Source organism: Ptychodera flava, chromosome 9, assembly GCF_041260155.1.
Source record: "Ptychodera flava strain L36383 chromosome 9, AS_Pfla_20210202, whole genome shotgun sequence".
NCBI lineage: Eukaryota > Metazoa > Hemichordata > Enteropneusta > Ptychoderidae > Ptychodera > Ptychodera flava.
In genome coordinates, this window is record NC_091936.1 from 29,195,614 (window position 1) to 29,221,703 (window position 26,090).

At 40.7% G+C, this 26,090-nt stretch overlaps 4 protein-coding genes across 5 annotated transcripts; all 4 read left to right on the forward strand.

Annotated features, from left to right (window-relative positions):
- The first annotated feature begins 2 nt into the window (after nt 1–2).
- Nucleotides 3–7,168, forward strand: LOC139141263 (micronuclear linker histone polyprotein-like). Its single transcript, XM_070710889.1, has 4 exons — nt 3–214; nt 5,556–5,721; nt 6,011–6,666; nt 7,064–7,168. The coding sequence occupies exons 1-4, from the start codon at nt 152–154 to the stop codon at nt 7,166–7,168; spliced, it is 990 nt and encodes a 329-aa protein (XP_070566990.1). The 5' UTR covers nt 3–151.
- Nucleotides 7,169–7,373: 205 nt separating this feature from the next.
- Nucleotides 7,374–11,579, forward strand: LOC139141264 (golgin subfamily A member 6-like protein 7). Its single transcript, XM_070710890.1, has 3 exons — nt 7,374–7,754; nt 8,264–8,467; nt 9,516–11,579. The coding sequence occupies exons 1-3, from the start codon at nt 7,374–7,376 to the stop codon at nt 9,561–9,563; spliced, it is 633 nt and encodes a 210-aa protein (XP_070566991.1). The 3' UTR covers nt 9,564–11,579.
- Nucleotides 11,580–15,043: 3,464 nt separating this feature from the next.
- Nucleotides 15,044–18,279, forward strand: LOC139140594 (uncharacterized). Its single transcript, XM_070709937.1, has 5 exons — nt 15,044–15,324; nt 16,114–16,155; nt 16,467–16,581; nt 16,966–17,068; nt 17,560–18,279. The coding sequence occupies exons 2-5, from the start codon at nt 16,125–16,127 to the stop codon at nt 17,692–17,694; spliced, it is 384 nt and encodes a 127-aa protein (XP_070566038.1). The 5' UTR covers nt 15,044–15,324; nt 16,114–16,124; the 3' UTR covers nt 17,695–18,279.
- Nucleotides 18,280–21,025: 2,746 nt separating this feature from the next.
- On the forward strand, nt 21,026–25,951 carry LOC139140598 (uncharacterized). 2 transcript variants are annotated; one of them, XM_070709943.1, is made up of 2 exons: nt 21,026–21,326; nt 24,744–25,951. In XM_070709943.1, exon 2 carries the CDS (start codon nt 24,768–24,770, stop codon nt 25,494–25,496), a length of 729 nt encoding a protein of 242 aa, XP_070566044.1. In that variant the 5' UTR covers nt 21,026–21,326; nt 24,744–24,767; the 3' UTR covers nt 25,497–25,951. The 2 variants fall into 2 exon arrangements, with proteins under 2 accessions (XP_070566044.1, XP_070566045.1); XM_070709944.1 differs by lacking the exon at nt 21,026–21,326 and adding an exon at nt 21,586–21,828.
- The last annotated feature ends 139 nt before the right edge of the window (nt 25,952–26,090 follow it).

A 26,090-nucleotide genomic window follows, 5' to 3' on the forward strand; every position in this document is an offset into this window, starting at 1 on the left:
ACACAAATATGGCGGATACTGTGAAATAGTTTTTATATGATTCAGTCTCAAACTCCGTCCATATCTGTCTTTCGGATTATGCCTGTGTCGCTGGTTATTCCTCAGTACCAGTGCAGTTTATAAAAAGATTTGAGTCAACGTCTCACGCGCAATGGCGTCAAGGAAATCAAAACCGGCTAAGAACCAAAAACCGGACTCGGACGTTGCCGATCGGGTATGTATTAAATACAATGGACATCGGTGTTGTCGCCGATCCGTTAGTAAGGAGCTCGATCCCGGAGTCCTTGTAAAGCCAGGAAAGCACAGTGAACTGTATGTTATTGTAGAACGGGGTCCAGACACTTCGCACCAAAACCAGTTCGCCCCACACAACTTCGTCCCAAAACCATTTCGCACCAAAACCACCTCGTCCCATGTACTACTTCGTCCAACGCCACTTCGCCCCAAGTACCACCTCGAACTTCTCCCAAAGTATTGTACCATCAACTCGTCCTAAAACAAGGATGCCACGACGTATCATAACATTGTTTGGAAGCATTAATGTGTCAGCTGTAGGACATTTTGGCTACCACGAACCATATTGTTGCATGAACCCATAAACGGCATATTAGAAAAAAGAAACACGCAATACAAACGGTTTCTGGACAACTCGACCCCAAACCGACTGGACCCCAGTCAACTCGACCCCTAGCTGCAAAATGTAGCTCTACGGTGGAGGCGGTCGGTGAGTTTTGGTTTTTGCGACATCGCTCACCAGTAGAGCTACAATGCCGAAGGCCCTGTAGCATACAAAATAAGCGCGCCACACATGGCGCGGCATTTTCATGTAAAATCCCACATATTTACTGCATTTGGTCGTACCGATTTATCACTACTGAAGACAAAACAATATACTACACTAACCTTGTCGTTTATGGGGTTTGGTATTAGCACAGACATGTCGATCGCGTTCCTTAATTAAACATTGAGCGTGTTTCTTGGAGCCGCCATTACCGGAAGTTGGTAATGGCGGCTCCAAGAAATGTTTTTGGAACGCGATCGACGTATTTGAACAAATACCAAACCCCATACACGACAAGGTTAGTGTAGTATAGTGTTTAATCTTCAGTAGTGATAAATCAGTATGACCAAATGCAGTAAATATATGGGATTTTACATGAAAATGCCATGCCATGTGCAGCGTGCTTGTTTTGTATTCTTCAGGACCTTCGGCATTGTAGCTCTACTGGTGAGCGATGTCGCAAAAACCAAAACTCACCGAGCGCCTCACCGTAGAGCTACAATTTTGCAGCTACTCGACCCCGAGTCAACTCGACCCCGGTCAACTCGACCCGTACCCAAGTCAACTCGACCCCGAACCTTGAACTCCGTATCATGTGCGATTATTTTCCACCTATTTTGAGAGTTATTCCGTCTCTTCCCAGTAAGCATCCAAAGGCTATATTCGTAAACAAATAAAATAACCTTTGACCCGGTAAATGCCAGGGAACTAGGGAAGGCAGGCAATCTGATTAAAATCAGATGTAGAGTACGGCGACGTCTCTGTACTTGCGCGGTTTTCTCTTGCTGTCGCCTCTCAGCAAGAGAAAAACCGCGCAAGTACAGAGACGTCGCCGTACTCTACATCTGATTTTAATCAGATTGGGAAGGCAGGTTGACTTTTTAGCCAGAATTGACGGGTTACCGACAGGCCATAGAGGTAGAAGTACGTCCATTCACAGACGCAACGACGTTTATATGCATGAAAACAATAGAACACGAATATATTTGCATAAGTGTGTACAACGAACGCTTTGGTTTTTGATTCGCGTTCATCACGTTCCGGCATCACGTCCAAAACGTCAACTTCAAGTGAAACTGACCAGTGCCAGGTAAATACTTAAACTGACAGGGCAAGTTATATATCAGGTCCAGTTGACTTTGGTTCGGGGTCGAGTTGACTTGGGTTCGGGGTCGAGTTGACTTGGGTATGGGGTCGAGTTGATGCGGGGTCGAGTTGACGCGGGGTCGAGTTGACCTGTTACCATGCAGGTTTGCAAACTACTCAATGCTACAACTCAGGTGCCGTGCGCGGAATTGCACTATGTAATTTTCTCGAAATTTGTACACTTTCAAGGTTTCAGTCCTGGGATGACAGAAAGGTTATGAAAACTTCGATGGTAGTGGCTGGTTATTTTCCGCTTTGCCGGTTGGCGATAAGTTTGGGGCAAAGTGGCATTGTTTCAGTTGTTTTGGGGGCGAAGTGGTTTGGGGCGACGTGACTTTTGGGGCGAAGTGGTTTTGGTACGAGGTTGTTTTGGTGCGAAGTGGTTTTGGTGCGAAATGGTATGGGACGAGATGGTATGGTGCGAAGTGGTTTTGGTGCGAAGTGTCTGGGAACCCAGTAGAACTGCTGCCATTATAGCCCTGCGTACGATGCTATGTGTTCCCGGCGTTATGGTGCATGATGGAGGCCGTATAAGTTACATTGGGAATATACAGCATCGTATTCGTACGCAGGGACTACTGCCATCATAACCATATCATCCCTCTCCCCCAGGGCTCGAAATTAGTGGTAGTCCCGCGTCCACAGACTACCAACTTTCTCTCTGGGGCTACCAAAATCCATGAAATGGTAGCCCACACGAACTACCAAAGCCTGAGACCTGAAATTCACAGTACTTGGCATGCCATGCCCGGTCGGTCGCTTTGGGATGCAGTCAGGTTACCAGACACTTCGCACCAAAACCACTTCGCATCATACCATCTCGTCCCATACCATTTCGCACCAAAACCACTTCGCACCAAAACAACCTCGTACCAAAACCGCTTCGCCCAAAAAGTCACATCGCCCCAAACCATTTCGCCCCTAAACCAACACCAATTCGCCCAAAACTAATTGCCAACCGGTAAAGTTATAGCCGACCACTGCCCTCGAATTTTTCATCACCTATCAGTATCTATCATCCCAGTTGTGAAGTTCTGAAAGTGTACACATTTCGAGAAAATGACATCGTGCAATTCCGCGTACGGCACCTGAGTTGTAGCATTTAGTAGTCCGTGTGTTTTCTTTTTTCTAACATATCGTTTATGGTTTCATGCGAGAATAAATGGTTCATGGTAGCCAAAATGTCCTGACACACAAATGCTTCAAAGTTGCAGGTAAAAACAACGTTATGTCAGCATACTAGTACATCGTGGTATCATTGTTGTAGGACTGAATTGGTAGTATTATGATGGTATTATACTGGGGCAAAGTGGTTTTAGTACGAGGTGGTACTTGGGGCGAAGTGGCGTTGGACGAAATAGTACTTGGGACGAGGTGGTTTTGGTAGAAATTGTTTGGGGCGAAGTTATGTGGGGGGAACTGGTATTGGTGCGAAGTGTCTGGACCCCTGCCATCAAACCATGGATGTATTTTTGTACATCCATGGTCAAACCTAGCCCTGCGTACCGTGCTGTGTGTTCCCGGCACTTCACGGCCTCCCCACCACATGTGGGGAGCCGTGTAACGCCAGGAACACACAGCATGGTACGCAGGGCGAGGTCAAACCCAGCTAGACACAGAAAGACCAGACTATGACTTTGTTATACAAATTACTAAGACGACCGGTCGTGCGATGGAACTTCGCAACAAAGTTTCGATTTCTGAACTGAAGTACTTGAATGACAGGCACAGGAAATGATGGCCAGCGAAAAGCGCATTTTGTTGCATTTTGATCATAATATATCAATAACAATTACACGGAAATTATGCCTCCCCCTACAGAAATGCCCCTTGCTCTACTTTTTAGCCTGTTACAGTATGTCTCAGTGCTGAGAAGGTCGTGTTTTTGTCATGACGATAATCAAAATTTGCATACAACTCAAAGTAAAACGGGTTGTCAATAGGTCACCAAACTTTTAAGTATCACTATCATCCACTATAACTGTTTCCTTGGGTATTCTTGTCCGCGGAGTGATGTCAGTAGCTGAAACTCATACGAGCGAGGTGAATGAGAGATCAGATGATACAGAAGAGCGAATGATACAGAAATTGTGTGGAAAAAAGCAGAACTAAAAGTTATGTCATTTATGTGTATTGAAACTTTGAATAGTGCTTTGTTGGTTGAAAAATCCGAACTTCAATTATTTGTTTTCACGGACGCTGTGACACAAAATGACATAAGAACCCGCAAGTACCCGGTGACCTGCGGTCGAGAATTAAAGGTGTGCAATATTTACATCAAATGACTAGAAAATTCACTTTATGGGCAGAATCTAGAAAAACAGCTTTTCTTGTCTGGGTAACGAAAAAAGATATCCCTGAACTAAAAATATGCACGGCTACCAGCCATTGTCACTGCGCTACCAACTTCAGAAAATGGTAGCCTAATTGAATTGGACTACCAGGGAAAAAAGTTAATTTCGAGCCCTGTCCCCTGTTGTGTGACTGTTGGTGTTGGTGTTGGGGGGGGGGAGGCAGAATGGTGGAGCTACAGACTGCAGCAAGCCAAGGGATTACTAGTAAATGTATTGCAGCTACTACATAATTCTCCGTTATCATACGGTTGAAGGGGTCTTGATGACAGTAACAGGTCAATTGGACCCCGCGTTATCTGGACCCCTTACCCAAGTCAACTGGACCCTGCACCAAAGTCAACTGGACCGTAAAATAGTTTTTGCCAAAGCACCCTGGCCAAAGTCACTTTCATTCTAAAGCTGTATTTTTGAGGTTATGATCCACTAGCAATGACATTCTGGGACGTGATGAAAGCAAAGAAAAAACCAATCCCTATATCTCTTGATTTTTATTGCGCAGGCAAACAGGCTCACTACATGTAAACATGAAAATTCAGTGAAACTTGATGTAAGTAAATCCTAAAATAAGGATAGATTTTGCTTTGTACCCAAACTAGTGTATAGTATATACATGTACAGGTTCCGATTCAGCAACCTAGCAGCACAGTTACAGACAATTGTGTAAGCTAACATGTAATAGGGGATAACTACACTACGAATATGGGTCCACACACATATTATAAGAAGAAACGGAATAACTCTCAACACAAGTGGGTATTAATCACAAATGATTTGAACAGATAAACTGTCTAGAAGGTAGAGTTGTTCAGGGTACTTTGAGGTAGAATGACCATACGTGTTCAAGGTTTAGGGTCAAGTTGACTTAGGGTCCAGTTGACTGGGGTCAGGTCATCGATGACCAGTAAAGAACAAGTTTGGTACAGTAGGTACAGTTCTGTAGTAACCATATGCTGATCGGTCAGCAGGGTGATTGGAGAGTGGCAGCACTACAATAGTGAATGCATACAATATGACTGTCAAGGTGGTTTGTCACATTCAATGATTGCCATTACTTTTCGAGTGCCATAGAATCTCCAAAACACTGCTAGACTCTACACTGCATCTACCTTGGAAAATAAAGCTAACATTCTTGTTATTAATACATGTACTTCATAGACTCTCCATCGTATCAGTTTTACCATAGACAGCAGAGGGGGCCTCTACTGTCAATGGTTTTACTTCCAGCGTCTGAGAGGTTTGGCAATAATCAATAATTGTCTATTGTTACATCTCAGCTCCGTGAAATCAAGCAAATGCAAGCAAACTGGATGTCGCAGAGAGAAAGGCATCAAGAGTCTGGTGGTAGTGGTGTGTTTGATTCTACCAGTACAGGGAGGCAGGAGGAGAACCACAAGAAAACTCCTAATTCAACACCCGCCAAGAAAGCAAGCACAAAGAAAGGTTAGAAATGTTGAACAGTGTCCTGGTGATGTTTAATTGTACTTGTTGTAGTGAAGAAGCATATGGTTTTCCCAGATATTGGATGGGACCATAGACAGTGGTGCTTCTTGGTCTTTAGCAGGACCTGTTTTCCCCTCTACATGTAGCTCTGCACAATAACCATACACATGTTGAATCGGGACAAACCACTGCCGACATGCAGTTTGTCTCTAGTTTAGAGGTATCTTATTGTTTATGTGAAGAGGGGTATGTCATATTATGTGACACTCTTGTTTTGTTTTCATTCCAGAACCAGATCCTTACATGTGGATCATCAGCAGTGGTCAGAAGAAGAAGAAATCCAGTGTTAGAGCGAGGTCGGCATCACCAGCGGCCAGGACTAGCACAAGCAGCAGCAGTAGTGGCAGTCGCACATCAAGCAGGCAGAACAGCAGTAGAAACTCAACACATGCAAAACCACCAACACCAAAATCCACCTCATCTGTTGCTACTTCCGCCCAGAAAAAAGAACGCGCATCCTATGCAGAGAGTGGAAAACAAAAAAGACAAGTTTATAGTTCAGAACCTGATTTAAATAGTGTTGATACAGATTCCCATGGCCTAGAGAGTGATAGCAGGAAACACAGGACAAATTCAATCGATAAGGGTGCTATGTATAATCTTGAAAACAGTGATATAAGGACTACAAGTAACACTGCCTCGAACACACAAAATGAAAACATCTCAGGTACGAGAGAAAAACCGCTCAGCTCAACCGGTGGACTGATGGCCCCCGATATGTTTGACAAGCTAGCAGATCAGATAGCCAGTAGAGTCAAAGCGGAAATAGAACAAGAGAGAGAGCAGGAAGAGTACTCACGACCGAGGAGAGTGATGAGCCATGATGGCGGTGAAAATGATGATGTCATTTCTAGTCACAAGTGCAGCAAGTGTAAACAGTTGATGGTTAGTAAATATGGCAAATACCCTCTGTGCAGACTTGAAATGTAATTTCTGCAGATTTAACAAAAAACATGTTCTGGTGTTGATTTGTGTTTATTAGAAACTAATCACAAATTCAATACCTATCAGTAATGTTCTGGTAAAGTATCCTAATAATTACCACTGTATGGCTAGCCTATTTGATTTTTGTTATTATGCTGAATGAACTGTACTATGTACTAGGTACTCTGTAATTAATGAAATCCTATATCGGTAATGTCAGAGTTGGCCTGAATATGACAATCAAGATCATATAAATTGCCCAGTTTGCAATGTACCACATTATTTAAATTCACATAATTAAATGTCTTGCACACACTTGCGTAAGTAGAAATGTTAAACCTATCCGCTCTTTATCCAGGTGCCACCTGACCACACCCCAACCCTGTTGATACCCTGCGGTCACACCATGTGTGAAGCCTGTGCTGAAGATAGAATAAATGCCCGACCTGTAGAACAAAAGTGAGCTGTTGACATTGTCTGAAGTACATTTCATGTCTCTGAATCAATACACAATTGCTATTTTTCAGTATTACTAGAAACAAGGTTTGGCATGTCAGTCTAAAAAAGTAATACAGAAAACATTTTTGTTCAGAAGAGTAGAACAGAGAAATAATGTGCTGTCTGTGAAATCTGCATTATGTTATTGCCAAAACACCTGTGGATGATCCATGTATTTAAAAAATGCTGTATGTGTGCTTTCAACAGTGGCCTCCCTCCTATGTAACACCACCCTTCAGACAGTCATTCAAGACTTCATCGCGAAAAGAAAGCCAGGTTACTCCCACCACAGCCCAGTGTCAAGTTCATCTCAAGGACATGACTCTGGTAAAAAGGGTTACAGCCCTGCAAATTATGAAGACAGGACTCACAAAGGGAGACAGGAAGAGGACATTCGTTTTCAGAGACAGACAATGAACAACTCAGATCAAGGTCAGCACTATGCTGAGGAGTATCAGAGTCTGGCGATAAGATCTGAAGCTCTGAAAAATGAGAAGGAGACAATCGTAGAAAACTTGGAAGGATTTGCAAGTAAAATTGAGCGACAAAAGGTAAAGTTTCGAATGTGATGTAAATCTCCAAGCTTCAAGTACAGAAGCCAAACAAGTTGAAAGAAAAATGAAGTTTTATTTGCTTTAATTTAATGGACAGCTCAGCATCAGGGTTCTCGACAAGGGGGTTTGAGAGATGGGCCACCCCTCTGTTTTTGAGCATCCCAATACAAAATAATGCATTTTCACAGCAAAAGAATATGTATACAAATTTTGCAATGTTATGTAAATTGGCCACCCCTCTACTTTTCTAATATGTGGGTAACACTGATCATGTACATACAGCGTTGGATTTCTGTTGATTGAACTTTGGACACCAGTGCTAATTAGATTATGTCGATTTTGTTTCCCAGTATCCAGATCCCAAATTCGTAACATTTGTCAACATCCATGTGAAAATGAGTTTGAACTTGTTCATAGGGAATTGAGTTGCACAGGTTAAAGGTGTGTTGTCAATTTTGCCAAGAGATGTCACAACCGTTGTACTGTATATCTCATGCCATCCACAGAAACAGCTCGGCAACATAGAGCGAGAAGAGGAGAAACTACAGGAGCAGATCACAGAACTCCAAGAGAGACTGGAGACACTGCGCATGCACAAGAAAGACTACAAAGAGAAGTTCAGTGAACTTGAAGACACTCACCAGCAGGAGACGCAGAGACTGTCTATGGTTAAAGACACACTCAGGACAATTTACAATAGTATGGAAAAGGTGAGCATAATCATGTCACAGTTTCTTGTCCTCAATATCCTGTATTCTGAACGTCTGCTGTACCGTTACTGCCAAGATTTGTTTTGAAGAGTTCAATATTTTCTCACTTCATACAATTTCTGTTGAAGGCATGTGCCCGCTATGTCTATCTATCAGAAAGTTATACACTATAAACTTCAGTTTCAATGGAAATTAATAGACGACAATACTTGTAGGATCCTATTGTCACCTGAAACAACTCGACCCATATGATCAAGGTGCATAGCTCTTAAGTTCCAAAATGATGTAAAGTACAGTTGAGTGTTTACATTGAAAATATTGTGGGAGGACAGTCAACGTTTGTGATGCAAAATACTCAATTTTCACTGGGATTTTCACTGGGTTTAAGGAACAGGTTTTTTGAACACTCTAATATTTACAATGCTTTTCTAGTAGGGTGCTTGTTTTGGCTCACTTCAAAGCCTTTGGAGTAAATAGAATTTTCAACATCTTTTTTTAGTGAAAATTGAAAGTTTAATTTCCCCAGGTACCGGTATCAGCACAGTGTGGCAGCCACTTTTGAATTTTAGTTGCCAGTAAATGTAGATAATTTCTTTAATTCCAAACTTGTGACCCCTGATATCTATTTATGATAATGCACTTGGACCACGAGGATGGTTTACAGTTTGCTTGTGGGAAGTTTTAGCAAAGCTTTATGTTATCAGACATGTATTACCATAAACTTCCTGGTGGCAACCAGACTTGCCATCAGGTCATGAGTGTGAAAGGTGAGAGAATGGCTCAATGAAAACATCTGTAACATCTGTGTTATGTTCATTGCCATAGAGGCAACCTCACACTGTCCTCAGTTCAAAATCTCTTTCATTGGAATACATCATGATAATTTACTCCTCAACAGACATGCTGCATTTAGATTTAATAATTAGTCAATTGGAGTATAAAATGAAGTTTATAAATTGACTGGTTTTTATCCCAAGTACAGTTTATTTTCTGTTTTACCTCCTCATTGTATAACTCTCAATATTGCATTGTTTGTCTCCTGTTTTAGGTCAAGATGCTGGCACGGAACTTCAATGTGTTCATTGGAGAAGATTAATCATCTGACCCCATGACCTTTTGATGGATTCAGCAGATGTACAATTGAGAATTTACAAAAAGCAGTCGTGGATGTGAAAGTGGAAGGTCAGAGAATAGCACAACAAAAACCTCAGTAATATGTGATGGTGGTTTTGAAATCAGTACAACTGGAAAAGATGTGTGTCAGTTCTTGAACATTCTGTGCAGCTTTAACCCATTCACCTCCACAATCACCATTGATAACAACAGGTTTTGGGTCAAATGATGGTGAAACTGTTAGGTGGGATTTCAGTGTTGAGTCACTCTGGCTGCAGAATCGATTTGGGTTGTAACATTTCAAAGATGAAATGATACATTCTATCCTTGGCAACAAGACATGAACAGATCTAAACAACATTGTGATGTACATAATAACTTAAGGCTTTAATTTATGCTGTTGGCAAGAAGCAGCTGCTAAATGGTAAGGCGGTGACATTGTATGCAAAGGAAAAATGAAAAAAATGTTGTTTTTAATCCATAAGTTGAATCTGAAAGCCTCAATGGTGGTGTCTTTTTCCAGTGTTGCTTTCTATCACTCAGTTTTACTCTCACTTCCTTTACATTCCACCATTGTAAGAAATTCACATAAGCTGTGTTTGCATTGACACATCAGCCTTTGTTGACCTGTCAGTGATGTAAACATCAAACACACAAATTTCATGGCATCTGCTGTTTCGAAAACCTCAATCATTACAGCCATTGACCTTTTATTTCACAATAGCTCAAAAAAAACCCATAAATTCTTGTGGACAAGATTGTCAGATACCACCACAGATTCAGTTCATAATGTTGCTTTTGCATAACCTTTATTATTCTCTCAATGTGCATATAAAGGTGAAATTTCTATGAAACTTTACATTTCCATATGTATTCATTGGAATGCAACTATTTTGACAAATAGTTTTCTTTCATCTGTTTCTCGTAAAGAGATAAGAATCAGTAGCTACTCATCTCTTAGTGAGTACAGTAATGCAACTTTTCCCGCAGTGTAACTTTTAAATCATGAAAATTATGAGATTGGATGCCAATATTGAACTTGATCAGGATGGGGTACAGTGGGCAATCTTTTACTCCCAGTCACACCAAGAACATCTGTGGCATCATTAGGATTCAAGAAGTCAATTGTCAAGGGTGACACTCAAGAAATTAGCATGCTCAGCTGTCAAGATGATCTAATAACTCACCATGCTTTCACATGTAGGCTAATGTGTAGCATCTCAGAAGCTTTTAGTATTTTTGGTTGGCTGAAACTCAAATGTTCAGATTGAACTATTTCAAAACAGCCAATCTGGTAGAGAATAGCCCTAGTTTCAGACTCCTTAAGTTGCTGTAAATAATGACAATCTACCTGTTGGATCTAACCCAAGCTGCTGCACATTGCCAGTTATGTGTCGATTAATTACTGTGAAACTTCTCAAACCTAGATTATGGTAAGCAGTGTTAGTATCTGTCACTAACTATTGGTCTGATGGCATTACAGTGTATTTTTGACAGCAAAGTGATTGAAAATGAAAGCAGATTATTTTTATGAAGTATTTATTGGGATTTATAATAAGGAAATTAATTTCCTTGGAGGAGTAACTACTCCCCTGAAGTAAAAATGAATGTAAATAAATAAAAATATCAATATAAACTGTGTTGATGTTTTCAACCATTTCAAATCAAGAGGCAAAAATCATCTACCGTGTTTCTATATAATTTTGCTTGTTTGTTGTAAAGTTGAGTTCATTGAAGTACTGTGTATAATCCCCCAATGGAGTTCATTTATTTATTATTGCGTACAGAAGAAACCTTTGTTACCTAAATTGTATGGTATTTTTTTTACCTGTTTTCTCATGTGTAGACTAATGTTGTGCCAAATTCCGAAGTGATTTTGTTGATCTCATTTACATAATTGCTTATTTTCATGCATGTTAAAAAAGGAAAATCAAGATAGTGTACATATTATGTAATGACAATTCTTTATGTTTGTAAATATGATATGCAATAAATATTTTGCTACATTTCATAGAATATAATACAACCGCTGTCTTCTTTTCATTAGTCCCACCACCACAGCAGCTGAAGAATTCTGGGCCCACACAGGTCAATTCTGCAAATCAACAGAATCTTAAGGGGTCCAGTTTCATCACACAGACCAAGGAGGGCCCACTAAGAAAACTGAGAAAGCCTTAATGTTTTCATGAGAAAGATTGTGCCCACTGTTTCAGAAGTGTCCCATGGGTTGGAAGTGCCCCTGACGTTGGCCAACAAACTTTTGTACAGTCAAATATATTGTTTTACTTCTCTGCTGCTACAAAAAATGGAATTTTGCTAGACATTGATCGGCAATTTCTGGGAAGCGGCAATGTTTATCAACAAGAAAGTCATGCAACTGCAGAGGCACTCAGTTGTACCTCATTGACCTCAGCAGAAATAATTTCAGCTGCTAAAATTATTTCTGCCGTTTACCGGTAGGTCAGTGAGACAACAGAGTATATTGTTTTTTAAGTTAAAGCTTATGAATAAACTACTGAAAAGAGACTGTACCACACTCATTATGGAACAAACAACATATCAAGATAATTGTTCAATGGAATATCAAACACAAGAAAGTGCCAGACTTTCTCGGAACAATAAAGATCATTGTCATGCTTTTGTTCAAAATGTACATTAATTATATTTAAAAGTGAGATAGGCTAACATTTTGTTTCATATAGCTGACAGAAAGTGTCTATCCGAGAATATCAACTTCACAAAAATGCAGTACATGTGATCGGTCTCTCAACCGACGCGTTGCACAGGTTTTTAACGATGCGACTCAGGTTCAAAGGTCAATTTTAGCAATTTTTTTTTTATTTCAAATTTCGAACCACTGACACGTGGTCTTTCTTTTGGGGAAAGGTGTTGGGTCACATCGTACCGGGAAATTCCTGAAATATTACTAAAATGGCAAACTATCAGCTACACCGCGTGCCATTATTTCCCTTTTGTCTTAACGGTCGCGGATTACCGACCACGATATCTTTGATAAACACGCAGAGATTATGTACAGGCTTTGCGGTATAGTGCGCATGCGCTAGCTTCAACGTTAGGCTCAGCGTTTTGAACTCCGCATGTATCGGTACGGCAAACACGTCGAGCAGACCAAAGCCGGCGCTCGCGCTCCGTACCGTCGAAAAAGCAAGCGAGGTCCACAAAAGCGGACGTGAAAAAGACGGCAACGTGCGCAAAGGTCGATTTAAATGTAAAACAATCCGACTTTGGCTAATACTCCCTGCAATAACGATCAAGAATGCAGTGAAGAGTCAGATTTGGCCGAGGACGCAGACGATAACGGAGACGTGCTCAGTTCAACAACTATGAAAGTATTTGACACGCTGCTTTTCGAACATATTAGGCTATGCTGATTACATACCCGAGTCCAAAAATTAGCCTGAGCGAGATGAAACTTCTGTTAGTTGCGATAATTTTATCACTCTTGCTGTACATGCTTGGTGTTAGTATCGTGTTCTTTTATATTTTTAAACTCGAGTTTTCTATCGTGCAGTCTTTTCTTGTCTGCTGAGAAACCTTGAACAACACCGTACCCGACATCACGCGGCATTTATGTCAAGGAGTTTCCCAAGCCAGTGCAGGAGTTCATACACACATAATGTAGATTCACAAGAGCAAGTTCACCGATCTGCTAATATTTCGAAACGAAATGCAAATATTGTTTTATTTCATGCCTTTTCTTTCTTTAAATATAACCCAAAAATTAAATTATGTCAAACGTGAATTGCGAGGGTTCACAAATGATTCTTGTGTGCGTGTTGTCTAAACTTACTAGTATCAACTACCCGCAGACTCCACAGCTGCTAGCTGGACCTCAACACTGAACGTAAAACAAACCCGGCTCAACTTCAAGAAGTGCTGAAACTAGCAATTTTTCATATATGAGGGCAGTGATCGAAAGTTTGACTTAAAGTAAAAATCTCCGAAATAATTATGTGTGCGCTGGTATTGCGCAAGTCGAGTGACTCCACTGTAGACTAGTCGATACTCTGTCTCTCGGAACACGCTGTCGATGACAGCCTGCACTGTTCTACGCTACGGCGTGATTATTATTAGTTTGATAAAGTCGGTACAAGAACACATATAAATAAGTTTGAAAAATAACACGAGTCAATCTCTCCCGTCGTAACGAAGGGCGACAAGTTTGCAGTGCGGTGCAAAAGCTAAGAAAAATACGACAGACAGTTTATGTTGTCAAGAGTTACGTGTGTTCGTCTCATCTTGAGGTAGGAAAACTAGCAAGTGACGTCCCGTTCACACAGTGTCGGCGCTAACATGAACTTGACAATCACTTTTCACAAAGAACATGCATAAATTGCCGATCGCGAGACAGGAAGTAGACAACTTGAGTCAAGAACAAGTGAATGCCCGACGCGATCGCGCGACGACAGCACATAAGTCTCGATCGGATAGACTTTTGTACGCAAGTTTCGACGTCTTCGTCTTGACTGTGAACTCTGGTAACCAGATTGTAACCGTTGAGGACAACAGTATACAGTTAATATGCTAGTTAAACGTTCCAAAAATGGATGAAATCGCTAATTACCCCGCTGTGTTTGTTGTGTAAATACCACCCACTGCTGGCACTAAGCATTTGCCAGTTCAGTGTATAATTTCTTTCTGTTTTCACACGATCTGCAATCCTAAACATATTCAAAATTCGCAAAACTGACTCTAAATATTTCAACTTATTCCTGGTGTAAGAAAATTCGCAGAAAATGGTGCGCGAGTCGGACTTCTTGGTCACAATGTGTGACGCATAGGTCGTTTACACAAATCGTCGATTTTCTCAGTTCCATTTTTGCAGTGCGTACATTATTCAAATAAGTATAAGTCGGCGGCGCCTGGACAGACTAGCCTGATTTTTCACCTGTGGACAGTGAATGAATATATCTTAAAGACCGTGTCTCAGATTTCCGATAAAGGGCCTGGAAGTGAAGATATCCTGACAAACGTGAACAAAGGCCGATAATTTATGCAAAAAACGTCAAGTTGACACTTTGAAGGTGCATTGTGCGAAAACAAAAGCGAATTTCAAAAATCCGGGACACGGTTTTTTGCCCAGTATACCCAGCCGTCGATTGCCGTAAACAGATCACCAAGGCCGATTGGAGATTTGTACTTACACTTTTTTGAGTAAAAAAACTAAAAAACACGTGTTTTTGAGTAAAACACCGTATGCGCACTGTTTTTAAAAAACTAACAAATTTTCTGAACTCTTCGGTGACCGAGCAGATAAAAAAAGTACCACATGTCGGGTGTGTGACCACGTCTTCTTTGTGAAAATGAGGATTGAAAATAAGTGACAATGAACCCGAGTCGCTACCTTAAGTACATGAGACGGTGTATATGACCGCTTTGTATAGCGCCCTCAGACATGAGTCGATGACATCTTAGTGAAGAGACCCACGCCCACCCTCGTTTATTGTTCTGTATGTATACAATATTGTACACCCCCAGTGTAAAAGTGCCGCAGTTTTGTTCCTCTCAGCCGCCCTTCCCAAATCGGGTCACCCAAGTTTGACCCACTAAGGTCGTCTGATTGTTGCTAGACTCATCAGACGTGGGTATCATGACTCGCTTCTGATTAAACCGCGCCGATAGACGTTGAGAAGTAACGGAGAGGTTCTCCAGAAAGGGATACTTTATTGCTGACCCCGACTACACAGGGTGAAGTCACGGATATCGCTATCGACCAACTTCAGGTAACAGTGCTTTCAGTGTATGTGTATTTCTTTGATAGCATAAGAGTGAAAGTGGCTTGATGACCGGAGACTGCTATCACTGTACGCAACAATGTATAGTGCGTGTGAACACGAGAGATTCCACCGAGATTTCACACTCGGTAACCGTACGAAGATTCAAGATTTGCGTGGGCTGTACTATCGCAGTCGTTTATAGTTCACACTGTGTGTATAATGTGTATGTATTGAATTTTGACATGATGATGTTTGTTATGTAACGTATCGTAGCACTGATTCATTGTTATCGAAGTCAAGCACCGTTCAGCTATTGTCAGCACGGCTTCATTCCTGCTCCTTTTGGCCTCCCATAAATGATAATGTGGAGACATGGTATCTATATCTACATAATTGACCGTGCATAGTCTCTGTAGACTCATACACTCTACTGGGTTATGCAACGTCGAATACGATCCAAACATTCTTACGCCACTTGGAATAAACAGTTACGGTCACAGAAGACAGCGGGCATAATTAACTGAATTAATTAATTGAATTGTATGGCTATCACAAATCGGATGCAGACATAATTATCTAGGCTGTCCTCCTGTCCATCTTATGTCATGAACTGTTATATTGTTGATGTCGAGATGAACATTAAATTTGTCACCAAAAAAATTCAGAATAAAGAACAATCTTCAAACATATTCAGTATAAAGAGCACTCTTGTGGAGAGGCAGGCCGTAATCAGACCTTGCGAAGTTTTCATCAGTCTGCTTGGAAAAGTATTCTTCTTTTTGTTTTACCTTGCAGAGTTATGTAGCATGGCGGGGAAAATAAATTTCTTTCGCCGAGGTGAGGCATATTAATTTTGTTCTTTGGAATAGATTTTATTTACCCTTTTCATATGATTAAGTGCCATTAGCTTTAAATACTGTAATGCTGTTTGTATTGCCAGATATCAGTAGTTATCGTTTTCGCCATAGAGGGCTCTCTTCTGTACATGAATCGCAAGTTGCAGATCGTTGAAACTTGAATATATAAAACTCTTCTCGTACTTTCACTGTAATCAGTTTTGTGCTGCTTGCTGTCAACGTTTGACGATAAAAATTCTAATTTAAATCTTTATGAATTCACGTGTTTGTATGTGCACTTATTTGTTTAAGAGTATTACGAGTACAAGAATTTCCAGTTCATAAAGTTGAGGGCGAAGTTACCTGGTATTACCAAATCTCGGGTCGAAAAGGGCGAAATCAAGATCGACTGTACATTTAAAGACAGGTAGGTAGCAGAATAAAATATTGTGTGTTAAGTGATCGATATGAGAAGCAAACATTGACAGAGACTTTCGGCTATTTAGTTGGTATATCTCTTGACAATGACAACAAAGTTTCAAAGCAAAGAGAGCGGATCCCACGAAATTGACCCATCATAGATGTCACTTTCATGAGAACCCAGGTTCATGATTATGTATGTAATGAACATAACAGATACATAATATTGTATCATATGTGACGACCAATTTGATTTCAAAGGCAATAGGATGTTAAATTTTATCGCTAGATGTGTAATTTTCTCTTGAGTTGCAGCTTTGGATGTAGTCTATCGTGATATGATGCTGGTTGCCAACCAACCTCCTAGTGTCGCCTTTTGTTTTATTTTTAGGTCGATGAGTCTGGTTGCCACGGGGCTGCTAGGTCACTATGAATTGATGTTCAATGGGAAATTGCTGTACGCTCCGATTGACCCTGACCAGTGCTCATGGAAGGTAAATACACAATGTGCCTCATCACTTGATGTGATACCCGATGAAATTCTTTGCATGACCTTGTATGTTAAGAGGTGTTGGCTTCCCTAATCCTACCTTAGCAAACTATATTCACAATATTTAGGGGACGCTTCCACTGTGGCATTCCTGATCGGACATACCTCAGACAAATTTTCCACCTTTGTCCCGGATTGTGCATTTATTCAATGCTATTTTGGCTTGGTAGAGACTTGAACAAGCCCGGCAGGAAAAGCCTGTCAAAGTTTATATAACGAATTTCAAATCGTAATACTTAGGACTGCATACCAAGAACATACCGGTAGATCTATTTGTCACTGTGTTCTCTTTCACCATTCCGAGTTTGTCAGTCTTTCTTTTGACTCTCATATCCACTTCCTCTTATAGTTTATCATTTATCAGTTATTGCACCCTCCTTGTAATGACCCCATGACCCTCTGCAAATCTCCAAATTCTGATATTATATCTCTCAGGTAGAGAAAGACTGGATCAAAATCTACATAAAGAAGAAAGTGGCACAAAAGTGGGCGGATCCCAGAGGCGAGATTATGCTGCTGGCTCCAGAAGACGATGATGAGGATGAAGACAAAAAAGGAGACGATGACTAACTGGAATGTTCTGCTGTCCAGGAATGGTTCTCAGACTAGGTTCTCCTTAGGACTTTTGTTCAACTCTGTAACCATAGTAATGATAATATCTTACAAAAGTGGGGGCCACAAAGTATCAAAGTACAATCATAGGAAAATGTAGACATTGTCTCCAGTATATTATAACAAAATAGCCCCTCCTCCACTGCAGAGATTCCAAGATAGACCATGTGTGTAGGTGTAAATATACAACAGTAACTTATATCATAGTGTTAGCATCTTTAAAAGTGCAGAGTTGATGCAGAATTGGTTTAGCTCTAAAAATCACCAGGATCACTCCTTGTAGCAAAGCGGTAGTTGTACACTAGGGTTCTGTTAGTAGGGTTTTTAAGCCATGAACAGGAATAGTGAAGAGATTTACAAGTGTTCACGATTCCTAGATGTCGGAATTCGTTTAATTTTTAAAAAAATCGAGTTTCGTGTATTGTCTTTCTGCCTCTAGAGCCTCATAAATATGAGAAGAAAATAATAAGTCCATCGCGTGTCTTGTGCTGAGTGAAATAGTTGTGGATTTGAAATAAAAAAGTGGCGATTCAAATAAGTGAATTTTGTCTCCATCGGTTATTGTATGGCGCCCAAATGGTATGTGAGCTTATCTATCGGTTTGCCACACAGTCGAGTCTTTATGCTTGACAATAAAAGATGGATATATAACTTGACGCAAAATCCGCGGAGAACAGCTTGATCATACACAAACAGCCATACCATGATACGCACAGCAATGGTTTTGCAGATAACATCATTTCGTAGTACCTGAGCTAAGAGATACAATACGCTTACTAAATGTTATGGAAAGGCAGCTGTTTCCATGACATATGATACAGCTGCTACATATTTACAGCTTTTGTATTTTATACGACATGCTGATTCTGACAGATCAGCAAATTGCACAGAAATCTCGGCTAATGGGGGTGCAAAACACGGTCATGGATTGAGTTACTATAGAAGCCTAAAAGAAAACAGTATGTGACATAACATGTCATACTAACCCGTTGAGTGCTGTAATTTTGCCCATCAAACTTTGTTGCAACATTTTTTACGGATTTAAATGAACGTTTCTGTTAATTTTTGATAAATTTGGACTAGATGGCCGTCACATTAGATTGGCTACAATTTTTTATCGAAATTTTGGCAAAATTCTGAAAAACATTGACGGGGGTATATTTTATAAAATCGACAAAAGATAACTTTGGCTTTCAAAGGGTTAAGGTCTTTTTACTTTACGGTCGCCAAGGCTTCGTGATAAGTGCTTTCTTGTTAGATATGGTGGCGGCGAACACATCTGTACTGCTGTGACATGGTCGATTACCGGGTCAACGAAAATTGGACGTAGCCATACACACATCGATGACAATTTTCGCCGCTCCTTCAACTTTTCAGAATAACAGATATGGACGACTGTTTACTTCTCTTAGTGATAATATTTACAGAATATCGCATGACTATGTATCTTATGCATGCCAGTGTCATGATAACGAGGCCTTCATTGCAAAAATTCATTCCCTTTTGAAAGGGTGAGACGCGATTGAACATTTTTGCTCGATAAGATGTCAGATTAAGACGTGAGTGGGTTTAATGTCTCGCCTATTCCAAATACCATGCCCGGTATCAGCTATCGCAACACAATAGCGCCGCCAACGCCACTAATGCCCGTGCGTTTGTTTGTCTCTGCCAAATGTAGTTCATTAAAGTTCCATTAGCTGTATCTTCTTGCGATTTTTTCCGTTAGTTTTGATTGAAATGATCACTGGCCCATGTTGAATAGCCTGTCAAATAACAGAGAATCGCATATTATTCGGAAACATTACTTGCCCTACAACTAAGTAACATGTGATTTTACAACGAAATTTTCAATTTTTGTCCGGACAGAAATACAAACTCTGTTGACACGCGGATTGCAACGTAGCATTCTTCTGCACCTGCGCGAGCCATTTACAGCGATTTCAAAACAAATATTCATTACTTATGCCCGGTACTTACATCGTAGTCCATTGTCCGAGCACGTTGCGTAGCCAGATGTCTGGCAATCCACGACGCAATGTTGTTTTGATCCCGCAATAAACGTGAACTTGTACATCTGGCGTGATCACGGCGTCAACATTATCGGCGTTCTCCCCAGCACGCTGAGCATGCCAGACGTCAATAAACGAGCTCGGAGGACAACACGTTTGAACAAAAATTAGCAGTTTTATGTGGCTATAACATCACTAATCATGTTTGTTTCTTCGTAGGACAACATTTTGCAACAAATATGAGCCTCCAACATGGAATTTCCGAGGTAAAAAATGGTCAAAAGTTACAAATAATGGCCCTTTAATTTTCAACTTTCGTTGGTGCAGTTTGTCAGGTTATCCATCCCACCTTACAAGTTAAAGTTTCAATGTGTGGGCGCGCGCAAATACAAACTGCATCGCACTAGATGGGAGATATCTGTTATGAAAATATCCATGTGCCACTATTGAGAAAATTATCTTCATCAAATGCGTTTTGTTCAATACTGTTGAACAATTCTATGTATTGTATTGAAAAGGCGAAAACAAGGGAAAATCAATGCCTTGTGCACTTTTTGATCAAATTGTATATTATTGTTTTTATATTTATCATGTTTTCGCACTGCGTTTCAATAGGGGCCGTGCATAATTAAAACAGATTACATTGAAACTCGCACTTTAGGATAAACTCTAAGGCGATCATCGGACAAAATTTCGCACCAACTGTATAGCATATCTGATTTTAGCACTTTCAAACGTTCGTAGAGTTTCGCTGGCAATGCTCATCTCATGATCTCGACCTTAGTTCGAATTTCGTTTCCAAACACAGGCCGAAATAAAAAACCTAGCTCGGGTACTTATCGTTTACATACCACAAATAGCCGATATGTTTTAATAAGATGTTTTGTTCATTTATCTATTCGCATATTTATCACATATTTACAGTGAAGATACTTTTGGATCATTTAAGTTGGATTCAGAACTGGTCCGGAAGGGAGAAGAACTATACTGTCGAATGGATGGAGGCAGATGAGGCGATGGAAGTTACAAACGATGATATATCCAGTCGGAAATACTTATATCAAATAGATTGATTACCTTATCAGTAAGGAATGTTGAAAGACTCGTGGATATCAGTGCTTGCAACGTCTGGAGAGCGCCATGCGTGATGATGGCAGACACGAGTCCGTGGAAAACCGCCACCTGTCATTGCAGTAACTGTCAACAAGTACCGCTTAAACGATTGCTTGCATGCGCCACGTATTAAAACAAACATCGGCAGCCTCATTAAAACTCATTCACAAAGTCACCCAGCCTGTATGATTAGAGCAAGCCATAAACATGCCCTCTGCTCGTCTATGTTTTACCGTGGTGTCACGTGAAACAGTTCAACCAATCGCAGCTAAGGGTGCCCAGCCCATGTTAGCGACATTTGCAGTAACCCTCTTGGTGAAATCAAAAGCCTGGATATTAACAGTAATTTATTGGTCAAAATCCGTTATACTATATGTTACTTTTTATTTTGCTTTGATGCAGGAAAATTCCATCTTTAAGCGGAAGAGAAGGTTAGCGATTTTCACGACTCCTCTGGTGAACTTGAAGGTATGTACTATTTTACAGCTGTTTGTCGGAGCTAATTTTACCAAAAAAATGTCCGATCGTAGATTGATTTCCTCAGGTTTTTATGTGTTCGTTTCTTTGAAGATGGGCTGTCTTCCAATGACATTTGTGACATGTGGCGGTGACGTGTTGTGATGTCAAATCCATTCTTCAAATATTAATTTTCCCCCATCGGAAAATGTCAATTATGCCGGCGGTATGTAATCACCCGGTTCGTTTCGATTTGCATACATATGACAATTTGTAGAGTACCATCCTTGACAAAAGAACGCTGCTAAGCTCATTTTCTGTCGACGAATTTGCTTTTACTAGGATCGCAAATTATGAAAGCACATCCTCGTCTTCCCGATCGCGATATTTCGTTCAAAACTGACGAGTCGCACGGCTGATTTCGGACACCCCGAAAAGCTCAATGCTCGTTCACCATTTAGTAAAGCAGACATATTGGATAGCCGACTACACCCGTTTCACATCAGCATCTACAGTAAGTCACCCATTAAAAACTTGAATTTCGCATCTTCAGAGGAATTAACGGTATCTAGATAAATTGATTGTTTTGTGATGAAAACGCTGCGGTAGTTAACTGGACCGTTGAGAAAAATGCCCTTGCAATTAAACAGGTATAAAATCGATTTTTCCATCGTGTATTATGAACATTAAAGTAGATCATCTATTGTATTAGGAAATGGTTAGAGACTCTCAAAGAACAGACATAAAAAAGAGAGAAGTTACGCTTTATTATCCAGGTGACAAAATCTGCTTCCTTTCTTGTATACGCCAGTTCCGCTTTTCGGAATGGGAGGGCAGTCTCATTATCGTTTTCTGGTTTGACACACTCACGATGGGTTCCATATTGTAATGTCATCCGGTGATTTGCATAAACATCGCGATTATTGAAATAGAACGATGTTTTTCATCCATAAATAGCATTCTGGTATTTGCCTTCATACAGACCCTCTCTATCGCTCCATCACCGACCGCCTTCATCTCGTTCGCTCGACCACTGCAAGAATCAAATTCGGTTTTAAATCCCCAAAGAAATTTCAGGAGCGTTTTGACTGCGTTCGATTTAGTGTTCTTTAATTTATTACTAACAATTCGACCTCCCCATGTCAGCTGGTTTATTTTCAAACAAGAGGGGCTAAAAATTGTGGAATTCGGCTTTTTCATAACCACCGTTCTCTGAATCTTTCGTACCTTTGGTTAGCAAACGTATCGACCGTACGCTGAAGTACCAACCTTCATTAATTTCATCCACGACAGCTCTGAACAACGACTGCCAGACACTTGTTCACAAATTTTCACCGTACACTGTAAATATGATCGGCATTTGAAAGGCGGGGCCAGTATACAAATATAGTGACTGCAACAGCTGTGCCCCGTCTGAGCATATTGCATTCATTCTCGCTCTGTATTCTAATATTTACTAAAAATACCGCATTAACCCGGACTCCACACGCTCCGCATTATTCACATTTCTGTCGATGCTTATTTTTATTTGCCGTCGTTAGGATGACATGGAAATGATATTCCAGTCGCGCGCGTCAATTTTTGGATGGCATGTCGCGAGATATTGTCACAATTATCGTATTATTATTCTCACACTCGCGAATGACGTCATCGTGTGTTAACAAGCTCCGCGTATTGTTATGCAAAACAATATTATGTTATGCTCACTTTGCTAGGGGAGAGGGGGTCTTAAGTTTGATGCAAAATTGATGCTGAATTAATCTACACCAAAGCCCCAGGTTGTCTCCGAAAGCATTTTAAAGTATTATTTTCAGAGCGCAGTGGTCTGTCCGACGAGACAGTCAGTACGACACACATGTGAAATTATATGCATGAATTATTGATGGGTGATGTCGATTTCAAAAGCATGCACGTGATGACTAAAATGGGTAATGGTGCTGGTATATCTGCACACAGAATGAAAGGAAGGTTTAACTGCTCGGTGTGCGGTAGCATTCAAGGTTAACTCTGGTCATTAACCCAGTAATCACCTTCCAAGCTGGCAGGTCCGAGTCCCCGCGAACTTGTAGATGAGCTTCTACAGAGGACTAGGAACGGGGTAACAGTACATGTACGCGAACAAGCAATTTCGTACCCGGTAGTATCTTTTTTCACGGTGATTAATCAGGCATAATGGCGTTTCGTCTACTACAAAGGATGGCGATGAAATCGACATGCATCGTGTATTGATGATGCTCTCAAGAGAATGGAGACGCATATTACAATAGATATTGATGAGGCTTTGAAATGTGATGATGAGCTCTGGGACAAAATGCTTTTATCATCCGATATAACCTCGGGCTTCTTTTTTAAAACTGGATTACTAAAACAGATATAGAAAGAAAAAGTGTGTAAGCTTTTATCAACCTTTGAACGAAAAATTTTATATTTTGCGTTTTGTAAAGTGATGACAATATCTATACTTTGATCTGCAAACTGCATGCATGCGATCTTTCCAGATGATAAAAAAATGGCAGAGCGGATCTTGCAGGGACTGCGAAAACATTGATGACAAAAGCAAGGATCCGGAGACTGTGATATTGCAATTGTTGAAATGCTTGGTCTATGCTTCGCACTACTAACGTGCCGTTAAATTGCGATTTGTATCTCGTGACACCAATAAAGAGCGTGCAGCCGGAAACAGGCTTTTTGTCTTTAAACCGTTCATAAAATCAATTATTTCACCCGTCAACGTAATATACGCGACGTCAAAAACATACGTTGGAAAGTTAAATGTGAGAGACATGGACAGACAATTAGAGGTCCTGGAGATGTCAAGCTAATATACACAGGTCTACAGAACAATATCAAAGACAGAGACAAAGGAAAGGTGTCAGTGTCATGTGCAGAAAGACAAAAGAAAGGAACAGAGGGACAAATAGACAGATATAGAGCTTCATAAAATCGATCAAGTGGAACACTGAGAGGCACAGGGAAAGGCACACAGAAGGGTTGACAGGACAGCCATTTAAGGCCTGAACGGAACCCTAAACACTAGAGACAAACAGAGACAAACATAGAGAACCCTCGATCGAACTCAGGGGATTTGATGAAAGATGAGAGTCAAATTGATAGACCTTAACGAAATCAGAAATTTCGAAATTTCTGTGAACGGAAATTATCAAGTAGTGACTACACAGCCCCCTTTTATATCGAGTAGGTCAATCGAGAGAGCACACCTGCTCTCTCTCTCTCTCTCTCTCTCTCTCTCTCTCTCTCTCTCTCTCTCTCTCTCTCTCTCTCTCTCTCTCTCTCTCTCTCTCTCTCTCTCTCTCCCGAATATACATACACATTCACTCGTGTGGTTTAAGGTTATTTGATGTGGTAAATCGACAAAAAATGTGACAAATCTTTAATTGATATACTGTTTATCGCATTCTTTTATTTCAGGATATTACAACAGAATAGGACAACATGGCGAGTAACATGACCGTACCCCATGTCATTGAAGATATCGATGACATCATCAAAAGATGGGTATTGGAGGATAGACCTCGTGACAAATACGAAGTCGATATTGTTAGAAATGGCCTCAAATTTACTCAAGTTGGGGATATTGAGTACACCCGGATACAGGACTCCAGCGCTCAGGCAAGGGAAATGACACACGCGACGACGTTCGTGAACGATACGTCAAGCGAACAGAAACACCGATTGACGACGGAGAGGAGCCTGAGAACGAGCTACACCTGGTCGTTGACGAGCGGACACACGTTCGGTGCCCAAGGTGGCATCAGTTTAAAACCGCCCGCCTCTTGCGTGGAAGCGGGCATCGAATTCAACCGACAGAGCTTCGACGAAAAGCGGGACGAGAAAGTCTTCGAAAAGAGCCGGAAGAGCACGCTGGACTCGGAAATCACCGTCAAACCAAAGAAGAAAGTCAGCGTCTACCTGAAAACTTGGGAAGAAGACTACGCGGCCACGTACAAAATCAAATACCGCGTTAAAGGGGGCGTCAAAGCCGTGATCAGGGACAAACACGGAACGAACGTAGAGGGCGAAGCGCCTGAAATCTTTTGCAACATGGAAGGGTTTCGCATCGACAACATGTCCAAGGGAACCGTACTCTTCGAAAACAAGGGCTTATTTTTATGTAAGAGGGAGCTTAGTCAAGAGTTTGAAGTGAAAGAGGAGGATCTCTGATTTATAAGCGACCAAATTTAAAGACACCGCAAAAAGAATGATAAAACTTAACTTGCAATGAATTCTTCGACAGATTTCGTAATGTTGTCAATATAACAATAACCGAGATGTAAGTTTGTAATCTGTATTTCTGTTCTCTGCGAAACAGTTGTTGCGGTTATCACATACGAGAAACAGTATAAGGTGATCAACGATTTCAAACAGGGTACATTAGTATAAATATAAAATGAACCCTTCAAGGACATATACGGATGGTGTAATAAATTGTGAATAAACACAAAACGATTTGAACGGTGCTATTATTTTAGATAGACAATACACAATTTTGAAAATATTTCTATATAGCTTCAGTCTAATTTGACATTAATTTGCTTTTTAGCAAACCACCTTTTTACGTTATGAGTTTTTTATTATTTTATGGTTCAATTGCGTAAATAAAATAATTTTAAAAAGCGCTTGTCGAATTTGTCGTTGACATTGTGTTTTCTGTGTTTTGTCGACCAAAGAGGGCGCTGTTTCACATTGGTTTTGTTGTTCGAAGGGAGCGGAGAAGTAGATTGAAAACGATCTACATTATATTTGCGAAAAACGTCT